Below are 12,808 nucleotides of genomic sequence, written 5' to 3' on the forward strand. Positions count from 1 at the left end.
TACGGAGCTGGGACACAAGCAGGGATTCTAGGACTTTACCTTTATGCAGTGACTAGAGTGTTGAACTTGGAGTCCAAAATACTTGAAATCAAATCCTGCCACAGCCTCTAATTAGCTTTGTGATTCAAGATAAGTCACTTTGTCTGAATGTCTATTTCATTACTATAAAATAAGAATAATGATAGTATCACTTACCTCACAGGGTAAGATGAGAATTAAATTAGACAATGTATGTAAAGTGCTTTATAAACAAACAATATTAATTTTATTAGTACTTTATATTTATATTAGATATATTATATGTATGTTTTATATATGCATTAATATACTTCATGTGTATGTGTATATATGTGCATGTATAAAAATTATTATTACATTATAGTTGTATTAAGTCCAAACTCATGATTTCCTTCAAGTTGGGAACCTTTTGATATGGAGATGGCTTCCACTGATGTCATTCAGAAATTTGACTTAACTGTCCTGAGATGTTATCTGTGGGTTTGGAGAGTTTACATGACTTGTTGTTGGGTTCATAGCTACTATGTATCAGAGGCAGGCTTGTAATCCTGGTCTTCCTGATTCCAAGATTTGTTCTCTATCCATGTTGTCTCTCTTCTTATTGGCAATATTATGCCAATAACTGGGCAAGAGAGAAATCCCATAAAAGCTCCCAGAGCTTTCTGCTTACTGTCTCTCCCTTGATATTTGGTAAACGTAAATTCTGTATAAAACAGAAATGTTCCCTTGCCTTTAAAAGCAAGCTAGTATAATGGGCTTTCTATTCATTTGTTCCCATAGTGCTACCATCTTTCACTTTCCAGGAACTCTATGTAAACCAGGAGACTATTGTGAAGATTTCAGCTGCCAGTCAATGTAAGTGTTTCTATTTTAAACAGAAAAGATATTTCCAAGCACACATTTTATTTCCCAGGAACTTCTTGCCTGCTGAGATGACATTCCTATTCCAGATAAGTTATTATCATCACCATTATCAGAAGCATTTGGTGACCTACCATCCTTTTTAGTTTTAGTAGTTTAGTTTAGTAGTTTTATAGTAGTTTCTTGCACAAGTTCTAGAATTAGGTAATCTGGGGATGAGGAGACAATTTTAAGTAAACAGAACAAACACCAGGTAGAGTGGCCAGGTAGGTAAAGGAGATTGACAAAGAGAAATAGATGCATCCTTAGCTTATGAGTCACCTTCTGAAAAGTAGAACCATAAGTAGAGTTGGAAGTTACTCTGGAGATCATTTGTTCCAAAACTTAACCTCCCTTCCTACAAATAGGAAAACGGAGGTCTAGAAAAGTGAATGTTTTCATTAATGGAATACAATTAGTTGATCACTGAATAGTCTTGTTTCTCTAAAAGATTTTTGCACATTGTCCAAGAAAATTATTTTCCCAAAAATTTCCCATGTTTCCCAAAACATCCAGTGGTGGAAAAGAAGACACAAATCCAGTTGTGATACCATGCCAAAAATACTGACTTTGGAGTCAAAGGTTATGGCATCACATTCTGCCTCTGGTACTTACCATTTGTGTGACCCTGGTCAGGTTACCTAATCTCACTAAACCTTATTTTATTCCTCTGTAAAATGAGGGTCTTGTATTAGATGGCCTCTGAGATTAGAGATTAGACCATTGCTTCTAGCCCTGGAGGATTTATAATCCTATGATTGAAATAAAAAACAATCAACTTATAAAATAAAACAACTAAAATTCCAGTATTCTATCTATTCAATGAAAGATTTTTATTTTATAATTTGATGGCTTTTTATTCATTTTTTGATCCTGAGATGTGGTTTTGGTAATAAATGTATGTTCTTAGTTTCATTGTTTATCAAAACTGACTTCTGATTTTTTTTTCTCCCAGTTTGCTGCTGCTCTTAAATCTATTTCCCTATTCCACAGACAAGTTCACCCAAACCCGGGTGACACTACGTCCTGAGTTAATTAAGTTTGGAACTACGTCCTGAGTTAATTAAGTTTGGAACTCGGGCGGTCTATTGTAATCAAATATCTGAACTAGGTAACCTCTACATGAGCTAGCTCTATGTCTTTTGTATTAGGGAAAATGAAATCATCTTTCCTCTTTGGGAAAAGTAAGTGAAATATTATCCCTGACAAGGAATTAACTAACAGATCTATGGGCAATGCAAGATATTAGAGAGCCAAGTATTTGCCCAATGGCAGCATATTTAGGATGAGGGAAATAGACTTAAGCAACCCCATAAAGAGATAATCACATAAAAGAAAGAAATCAGCCATGTTTTCACAGCCTTCTTATTCTAGTTTGCCTGGTATTTAATGGGATCTTCTTCAGAAGAATTAGCGCAATTACTTGATGCTGAAAGTGATGAGCTTTTTTCTGGTCCATTTGGTGGACATCACTGTAGTTTAATTGGAGGCACCCTAGATTGACAGCATGGAAATGATAGGACAAGAGCAATGGGGAAATGACATTTAGGCATCAGCTGACAAATCTAAAACAGGAACTGTTTTAAGAGAGGAAGGATGTCTATTTCTGTCTGCAGTATCAAAGATGGGCCCTAGTACTCAGAAGAAGGGTCAAGAAAATGCCTGATCTTTGGACTTCTTAGTGTGGCAGAGAACTAGCCTCAAAGCCAACAAGTCCTGGGTTCACATTCTACCTCTAACATATTAGAGGCTTTGTGAACTGGACAGATTGCTTAATCAATCTCTAAATTGCTCTAGAAAATTCAGAGAAGGTACCAGTCTATTATTAGAGAGCAGTTCTTTACCTAAGAGTCCCCTACAGTGGAGAAATCGTGGGTTGAATCCCTATCTCTATATAGATTTTATTTACATGACCTTGTTCAACAATCAACAAACCTTGTCTCTGTTTGTCTCTTTATATTGCTAAGTTATCACACTGACCAAGACTTATAGACATTACTCTTTGCTCATGATCCTCAGCCATATTACAGTGTTTTTATTTCGGTAGCCAGGCTATCATTGCTGCTCTCTTCTGGGTAATCTTCATTTCCATATTCCTGGGAATAATTACAGTTCCTATTTATATAGTATTTAAAAGTTTACAGTGTTTTTCTCCAATCCTGTGAAGTTTGAATACAATTATTACCTCCAGGTAAGAGAGATGAGGAAAGAGGCTTAATTGTCATGTCCAGGTAACAAGGCAGAGCCAGCATTTGCAATTAGGTTTTCTGACTCCTTAAGTGCAAGATTCCTTTGATTGAGAACCATTCTGACTTCTTTGGATTTTTAGAGGTTCTCTGTTCTGTCAGTATAGTACAAAGTATGGTTCCTCAAATGGTCACAAACTGTAGCCCCAGTTCCCTATACTGTTTGCTGGGATAAATTTTGCTAAGATGATATTTTCACAGTATTAATTGGTATTTTCTGGAGGGAATCCTGTGTGTTGATTTGGTCTACAGTGGATCTGAATTGACCTCTAGAATCTTTTCTTTCCTAGTGATGCAGTGTTCTGCTGCTTTGGATGTCCTGTTTGCCTTGGATGGTTCCCACAGCATTGGGAAAGGAAGCTTTGAAAGGTCTAAGTACTTTGCCATTAAATTGTGTGATACCTTGACCATCGATCCAGATAAAGTGAGTATCCATTAAACCTAAAGCTTTCACTGCATCTAAGTCTGTGTCTAATTATCCTGTTCTATATCTTCGTCACTGGACGCAGGTGGCTTCAGAGGGGAAAGTGAGGCTGGTAACCTTGCACAGCTCTCCTTCACTTAAATCCAATTCACTTTCATGTCATGGCCTTACTCCCCCAATATCAGTGGTTCTCTTTCAGAGGACAACATTAATCCTAAAAATCTTATATGAATGATGACAAAATGAAACCAGCCTTTTCTAAATTTATAGACACTCTCTGCTTTCCAAACTTGGTGAAACTAATATCTTTGTACACGGGAAGTCCCTCTTTGTGAGCAATGTGTGATTCCCTTGGATCTCATTTCTAAAAATTCACAATTCCATTGGACAAGCCATAATTTTCTTGAATTAGAGATCAAGAATAATACATGTCACGTAAGCTAAAAAGCAGGATTCTAAGATGACATTCCTAGGTTAATCTCAGACAAACCAATAAGCTTTTAATTAAGGCAAATCTTTTCCTGTTTTGGAATATCATTAAAGGAAATGATCATCTTATATTGGAGACTTTGATCTAGCATAGAGTTTAATACCTTTACCAATATAGTAGTACCTGTATATTGGCTGAGATGGACCTAGGACCAGCCCTGGAAGTGAACAGGTATGTTGGATATAGATTGAGAACTTTTGCTCATATCACCATGCCAAACCACTTAAAACAAAACAAAACAAAACAAAAACAACTCTTTTTTCCTAATTAATAATCATTCATTTTCTCCTTTTTCTTCTAGTGCCCCTCCCCCTAAAAAAGAAAAAAAAAAAAAAAACTCAACCAAATAAGCATAGTCAGCAAAACAAATTCCTTTATTGTCCTTGTCTAAAAATGTGTCTCATTCTACATATTTAGTTCTTTAACAGGCAGATCTCAGTTAAGTCATGGAAATTGTAGAGTTGAAAGGTGGGAGACCCCCCTACCCCCCCACAGTGAATTGTGCAATTCACTAGCTCATTGATTATTGAGTGCAGGTCTTCTTACTCTTAGTCAAAGTCTCCATTGGAGAGACAATGAGAATGTTGTAGACCTTTTCATTGGCTGTAATGCAGTAGAAAAAAGAAGTTGGCTGATAAAGTCCTGAGTAACTGGGTGGGGTTGGCAAAGATTGAAATGTTACTCCCTGAGGCAAGAAGGAAGGGCACTGTTGGGGATCATTTTAATTTTATAATCCCACCCTCTATGGAGATCATCCAGTCAAAAATCCATATCAAACTCCATGTCCCCTACAAATCTGTCCATGCCTTACACTATTTTTGCTGAATCCCTTCTGGTGTTATAACCCAGTCTCGAACTCAGTCTAGTAGTATCTTTTACCTCCCTCCTCCCCCATGCTATGTGGTATCTTTCCTTTCAGTCCCTGCCCCCAGCACGGCTCATGGCTTCTTTTTAGATCGAAGTAACTCTTCTAGGGTGCTAAACTCCTCTACCCTGTTGGTTAAGGGCATACTCCCACCTCATTCCCTTTCTTCTGGTAAATTGTGAGTTCCACCAGGGAACTTGTCTTTTCTATTATTGTTAAAGCCCCTTTTCTTGCTTTGTGCTCTCCCAACTCTATTTCATATTTATCTTTCTTGATGTCTAGTGGATCTCTTCATTTTGCCTGTATTTTCTTCCCCTAAATAAACCTACCTTTTGCCAAAGAAAATGGCCAATGAGAACCTCACATGACTGAACCCCAACATCGATCACATCATTTGGCTAGAAATTGCTCTTATAAATCACATCATGGCTATGGATCACAGATTTCAGTTTGTGTGTCCTCCTCATTTTGTAGAAAGGCAGTGATACATGACATGACATTTCTTTACAACATGGTTCATCCATCTCTTGGACTGGAGTAATGCCAGGGTGAGAACTTCTGCATTTGTAAACAATTGTCCTCAGATGTCCTCAGAAACTTTCCGGTCCCATAAACTTTAGAGCTAGTCAGTCAGGCAAACATGGATGAAAAATTTTCAAGCCTTATTCCCTATGTCATCAGTGAAAGAAAGTCAGTATTTGAGTTGGAAAGTGCTAAATGATATTTGGAGTATCTCTGTTTTAAGTTCCACATTTTAAGAGAGATGATGTGAAACCAGGAGGTGTCCAGAAAAGAGTGATCAAGATATTGTGGGAACTTGAAAAGACTTGGGGATGGATAAAATAACTATCTTCAGTTATGTGAAATATGATCAGATAAAAGGAGACATGTTACTCCATAGGGCAGCATTGGCCCCCAAGAGTCAGAATTCGATTTAATATAAACTTTTTTTTTTGGGGGGGGGTGAGCCAATTGGGATTATCCAAGGTCACACAGCTAGGGAGTGTTATGTGTCTGAGAGAGGAATTGAGCACGGATCCTCCTGACTCCAGGGCCAGTGCTTGTATCTATTTTTCTATCCACTGCTCCCTATAAACATCTTTGTAACAAATAGAGCTTTCCCACAATAATGAGCATTCAAACAAAGACTGAAAAACTACTGGTCAGGTATGTTGTAAAAGTAATCCTTGCATGAATTAGGATGAGATGACTTTTCTCCCAAAGCAGTTAGGGTTAAGTAACTTGCCCAAGGTCACACAGCTAATATGTGTCAAGTATCTAAAATTCAGATTTGAACTCGGGTCCTCTGGTGTTCTATTTGTGAGGTGATTTTTTTTTTTAAAGGTTTCTTTTTTCTTTTTTTTTTTTTTCTATACAGTTGTAAATGTTCGGTTGAAGGGGAATGCTTTGGATTCTAAGAGCTACCTAATAGATTTATCCTTTCCATCCTTTTCCTCCCAGTACTATTTATACTTCAAGATTTAGCTTTGTCACTCACACATTTTACAGATCTTTGTCTCTTTATTATTACCTCCTAGGATGAGCTGATGATTTCTAACTTATTTTGCTTTTAAGGAAGAAACTTTTAAATAAACAGATATTAAAACATTTTTATATTGCTATCTTATAGGGAGTGGTTTTAAGGTATTTGAAGTCTTCTTCCTCTTGGCATTTAAAAGCAGAGAAGTTAACTTCCTTTATATAATATAATTACACCATGGTCTAAGAAGCTAAGCTGGCCTTACTCTTTCACACACAGTGAACTGAGGTGGGGGATGATAACTGTTTTTGTTTTAACCATCAATTAAGTTAATGCTTAAATTTTGAAATACTGACTTCAGCTGTCCTCCACTTATTGAAAGCTCCTCCTTCCTGCTTAAGCCTTGTAAACAAGAATAGCTGTTTGTCTCAAAGCATCTCATCTCCTGCCCCAACATGATCCAGGCAGCTTCTTCCTGGGCCTTGAGTTTTGAACTAATTGCTGTCTTCCAGGGCTACTCTTTCTTCCTCTTTTTCTTCCCCCCCCCTTCTCTTTCCCTCTTTCTTTCTTCTCTGGCTCTGTCTTTCTCTCCTCTGTCTCCCTCCTTCTTTCCTTCCCTTCTCTCTCTCTCCCTTCTCTCTCTCTCTCTCTCTCTCTCTCTCTCTCTCTCTCTCTCTCTCTCTCTCTCTCTCTCTCTCTCTCTCTCTCTCTCTCTCTCTCTCTCTCTCTCTCCCTCTCTCCCTCTCTCCCTCTCTCCCTCTCTCCCTCTCTCTCCCCTCCATCTTTTCTTTCCTCCTTCCCTACCCCTTCTCTCTTCTTCTTTCCTTCTCTCCCTCTATCTCCCTCTCTTCCTGTCTTCCTTCCTCCCACCCTCTCTCTTTCTCCTTCCCCCCCTCTCTGTGTGTGTCTTTGTGTCTGTCTGTTTTCTCTCTGTCTCTCTTAGCTCTCCCTTTCTCCCTCCCCCCCTTTCTGTATGTGTCTCTGTCTGTCTGTCTCTCTTTGCTCTCTCTCTTCTTCCCTCTTTCCTTCTCTCCTTTTCTCTCTCCCTCCCTCTTTTCTTCCCCTTCTCTCTCTCTCCCTTTTTCTCTCTCTCCTCCCTTCTTTTCTCTGTCTCTCTCTCCCTTTCTTTCTATCTCTGTTTCCTCTCACCCTCCCTCCTCTTTCTTTTTCTTTTTTCCCCTTCCTTCCTCTCTTTCTCCCTCTCTCTCTCCTCTCCCTTCCCTTTCTCTCTTTCCTTCCTTCCCTATCTTCTTTCTCTCTCCCTCCCTCTATCCCTATCTCTCTCCTTCCCCCTTTTTTTCAAAATTATTTATTATTCAAAATCCCTGACATTTACTTCCCTGAACTCACTTCATCAAGAAAGTAAAGCAGATTTGCTGAGCTGATCCAGAGTAGCACAGTGTGATTGGTTCAGTGAAATATTTTGATTACCTGTCTAAAAAGTTCTGGTATTAGATACTGGAGCAGATGAACTAAATGGGAAATGGAAAGTGTGATTGTTTATTTGTGAGTAATTTTTCATATTTCAAATTTTAGTATCAGTTGGGGACTGTTGAAGGGAAAGGCAACAAGACTATTGTCTGGGAATATTGATTTTTCTGAGATTATGGATAACAAAGGACTATTGAATATACTTGAGTCATAGAAGGGGATACCTTGGACCACCTTATGCAAAATATTTTTTCTGTTTCCAGGACCACTGAGTGGTTTAACTCAGAATTGCTCTCCTATGGCTCAGTACATACTGTTCTGTACTTGGCCTAAAATGTCTTTCTTCCTCCTGAAGTTGATAAAGTATTTGGGGGTCCCTGTGCCACAGACACTTTGACATTTTTCAAATTAGTCCCTATGTCCTGCCATGTCTTTGTTTCATTTAGGCTAATTTAATTGGTTCTCAGACTGAGAACTATGGACTTGGGAATTGTTCATGTTATCCTACTTCAGAGATGTTCCATGGAAGGCAACAGTGTAGCTTTCTCTCAAAGAAGGAGTGATAATAAGTGGGTGATTATTTATTGAAAATAGCTCCATCTTCACAACCTACTAAATAGCATAAAGGAATATCTGCCCGTTCTTTGGAGGACAGAGATTAAATACATAGAAAAGGGATTTGGGGAAAAGTCCATTGGTGAAAACCCACTACAAATACAACTTTTTCCATTCACTTTCTCCTCGATGCTGTACCTCCTTTTGGGGGCATGTGTTAAAAAACAAGAAACCTTTGGGATTAATTTGGTGGTTGTTTTTTGGGACAAGGTAGAAACTAAACTTTTCATCAATTCAAGTTCAGTGTTTTCCTTTCAGGTCAGAGTGGGTGTATTACAATTTAGCTCAATTCCTCAGCTGGAATTCCCCCTGGACTCATTTTATACTCGAGAGGAAGTAAAAGAAAAAATAAAGAAAATAGTTTTCAAGTAAGTATGATTCAATAACTCCAGGTCTTTGATGTTGACAACTTCTAAGATGGCTCCTCTTGGAGGAATCTGCCCTTTCTTCATCCTATTCTGGCATATGCCTTACAAAGTTATAACTTTGGAGACTAAGAATAGGTAGAAAGTACCATTACATACCCATATATACATATGTGTATATGTATACATATATACATATAAATACATAAAAATGCACATTCACATATCATATGTAGTTATGTGGTGCCCAGATTTTAGTAAAGCCTTTGATCAAGTCTCTCTTGTGTCACAGAATCACTAAAATTTAGAGTTGGAATAAACCCCAGGATATGATAAAACAAACCATCCTATATGATTGTGTAGAATGTCCTCCCTTCCCTCATTATGATTCTTATTAGATTAAATTTATGGCTGATAAGAACTCACCAAGAATCAAAGATCTGTAGAGTGGGGAGGTGCTTTAGAAATAATCTAGCCTAGCCTCCAAAAAAGGTGGAGGGACTTGTCCGGAGTCATATAGGCACTTGATTTCAGAGCTGAGACAAGAGGCCAGTTCTAATTCCCAGAACAGGGCTCTTTCCACTATCAGGCAATCCCAGTTGAAAAAATTTGAGATTAAAAGTTTTAAAAACAAATGTCAAAAATTGTTTTACATGTAACTGGAGGAAAACAAAATATTAAGAAAATTTTTAAAATTCACATATTAAAAAAATAAAATAATTTATATCTAAAAATATTAATTAAGAAATAAAAATTCACATAATTAAAAAATTAATTAAAAATTTAAAATTGTATATGTAAAAAATATCACAAACTAAAAAAACTCAAAAAATTTTTGCTGTAACTATAAGAAAATGAAAGACTTTTTATAATTTTAGTGATGGTGGTGGGAGTTACTCATGTAAGGTTACTCAGAATGCATTTAAATGTATTTTTTTATAAGTAAATTACAAAACTATGAAAAAAATGTTAAAAGGGGGCAGCTAGATTGTGTAGTAGATAGAGCACCAGCCCTGAAGTCAGGAGGATCTGAGTTCGAATGTGACCTCAGTCCCTACTTCCTTGCTGTATGACCCTGGGCAAGTAGTAACCCTAATTGCCTTAGGAAAAACAAAAATCTAGAAAAAATGTTAAAAGACCAAAAAATTTCTTTCAAAGATGAAAAAAGTAAAAGAATTGAGATTATCCTCTTAATGGCTTTTAAAAAAATAACTAAAGTTTTTTGTTTTGAGAGTATTTTTTTAGAGTCTTTTCACAGAGGGAGCTTCTGAAAAGGATACTCCCTCTACCAATGCTGATTAATGCCTCTTTTGTGATTTATTGTCTGACAGAGTTGCCTGGGGCAATGGAAGATTACATCATCAAGACTAGAATTTGAACTCAGCTCTTTTAGACTATGAAGCCAGCTTCCTCTATAATACCATTGGTATTAAACTCAAATAGAAATAGATCCCTGCCTAGCCACATACTCACTTAGAAAACTACAAATAACAGTATCCTCGTTCTTTTTAAATTTGTTTTGTTAAACATTTCCCAACTCAGAAATTTTGGAGGCAGCCAGCAGAACTGACACTGTCCTCATGTTGTTGAGTCATTTTAGTTGTGTTCAACTTTTCTTGACTCTGTTTGGGGTTTTCTTGGCGGAAATACTTCAGTGGTTTTCCTTTTCTTTCTCCAGATCATTTTACAGGTGAGGAACCTGAGGCAAACAGGGTTAAGTGATGGATCACACGGTTAGTGCCTGTCTGAGCTGGCTTTGAGCTCAGATCCTCCTGACTGCCGAGTGCCTAGTGTGCCCAGCCTGGAGTTAAGAGTCTTCTTCCTGAGTTTAAATCTAACCTCAAACACATTAGTTGTGATCCTGGACAAGTCATTTAATTCTGTATGCTTCAAGTTTCCTCATGAATTGGAGAAGGGAATGGACCTTCCCTTCCATTCCAGTATTCCAAGCCATGAAAACCCCAAAAGAAACGGTGGAGTGTTGAACATGACTGAACGGCAACCTCTGACTCCAGGGCTGGTACTCTAACTACTGCATAACTAGCTGTCCACACTGCCCCATGCTGCCTTTCAGCTAAAGGTGGCAGCGTTTAAAACATTTTAAAAAATAAAAATATTAAGATTTTGCTCATGCAAAGCCACCAGTGGTGATGGGGACCCTTTTTTTGTAAAGAGCAGTGATATTTAACAGATATATAAAAGACTATCAGAGGCAAAAGGTGGGTCTAGAACAGTCTCTAAGTGGTCACCATCTCATTTTGCATAGTCTGCATTAAAGGCAATGGTGACTTATTTTTGACCACTTATTTTAGGGTCCTGGGGGACACTGAAAATGAGGTTGGGCCAAAAGTCTGAAGTTTCTCACCATGATGAAATACTATGAATCAGGACAAAAGAATAATCTCTGCACTGGTTATTTATCTCTCTTAGAGATGAAAGGTTTGAATGTTAAACTAATCAAGTAATTTGGAGGGAGTGCATAGAGGAAAGCAGAAAATTCTAGTTAATCTTTCTCCCAGAGAAAAAGAAATCTGGGGTTCTAGAGGTAATCTTGGCAATGTGAATTCCGTTGATGTAAAATGGTCTTTTAAATGGTGATCTTAGTTATCTCCATTCAAGGCCAAGGAAGAGCCTCTTCAGCATTTGTACCTTGAAGATAGTCTCCAAAAGCTACAGTATTTCTCTGTAGGAATCCAATATGTAACTTTACGTCTTCCATAGTTACAAATAAACCAATAATAATAGCTAAAGTGTACATGGTTCTTCAAAGTTTGCAGAAGCTTTGTTTTAAATTGGTTCCTATGAGGCTCAGACCAGCCCTATGGGGGATTACAAGCACTGTTTTAGTATGGATTGGCCGGCTGCACAAAGCGAGTAAATGGTGGAGGTGGATTTGGATTAAGCTTATCTCAGTGCCCAGTCTGTCACTCTGCTGGCCACTGTGCTGTGACTGTTCTGAGAACCTCCTGCAAGTGCCTCTGTTCCGGTCTTGAGAAGAGGAATCCTCTCTCCTAAAACCTAGAGGATTATCCTTTGAAAGGGTGTCATCCTAGAGCAGGAGTTCTTTTTGATGCCGGGGACCCCTTTGTCAGTCTAGTAGAACCCCCCTCAGAACAAGGTATTTAGGGCATTAAATAAAATTTGTAGAATAGGAAACCAATACTTACCTATATATATAAATATATTAACTTTTGCAGACTTTCAGGTTAAAAATCCCCATCCTAAGTGGGTAATGTAATAATAGTTTAAAAAAAGAGCACACTACAATCAGATTCTACAAAACCAACAACCAAAGTGTCTCTTTAATTTTAAGTAATTGGGTCCCTTAGAAAGAAAATAAATTCTTCCAAGTATTTGTCCCTGTCTCTACACAGCTTCTTTCCCATCCATCCCCACCACCCTTCCCCCAGGGCCTCCAGCCTGAATGATTATAAAGATTATAAAGTCAGAAACCCCATCACAAACTAAGCAGAGCCTGAACTGGACAGTGCTTGCCAAAACTTAGTTCACTTTGATTGGTGGGGAACAACATAAAAATAGCATAACAAAGTGATGAACTTGGAGTAGATTCAACTCTTTGCTGTGTTACCATGAGAAAATCATTGAACCTCTCTGAGTCTCAGTCACCTAATCTGTAAAATGGAAGCAATAATGCTCATATCAACTACCTTGTAATGAGGCTCAGATGAGATCACAAATATTGAGCTTCTTGGAAACTTTAAAGCAATATGTACTTATCACTTGTTATTACTGCTACGCCATGCAAAGACCATCCAAACTAGAGCAAAATGATTAGAAATGACTGTACACCCAGTTTAATAACCCAAAATACAAAAACTAAAATACAAAAAAACTAACCTTTATATCACATTCTAAAGATTGGGGAGTACTTTAAATATGGTATCTCATTTGATCCTCATAACAAGCTTTGAATTAGGTGCTGCTGTTATTATTATACCTATTTTTCAGAGGGA

At 37.7% G+C, this 12,808-nt stretch overlaps 1 protein-coding gene across 3 annotated transcripts in view; it reads left to right on the plus strand.

Moving 5' to 3' along the window:
• VWA2 (von Willebrand factor A domain containing 2) overlaps positions 1 to 12,808 on the plus strand; it is a 51,515-nt gene that overhangs the window by 14,890 nt on the left and 23,817 nt on the right. For 2 of the 3 annotated variants that reach the window (XM_074295676.1, XM_074295677.1), the window contains 3 exons: positions 799 to 873; positions 3,455 to 3,588; positions 8,728 to 8,837. In XM_074295676.1, coding sequence (XP_074151777.1) covers positions 799 to 873; positions 3,455 to 3,588; positions 8,728 to 8,837 — 319 coding nt within the window. The remainder of the gene's footprint in view (positions 1 to 798; positions 874 to 3,454; positions 3,589 to 8,727; positions 8,838 to 12,808) is intronic. The other variant, XM_074295678.1, reaches the window with a different exon arrangement.

The sequence above is a fragment of the Sminthopsis crassicaudata genome, chromosome 2 (genome assembly GCF_048593235.1).
Source record: "Sminthopsis crassicaudata isolate SCR6 chromosome 2, ASM4859323v1, whole genome shotgun sequence".
NCBI lineage: Eukaryota > Metazoa > Chordata > Mammalia > Dasyuromorphia > Dasyuridae > Sminthopsis > Sminthopsis crassicaudata.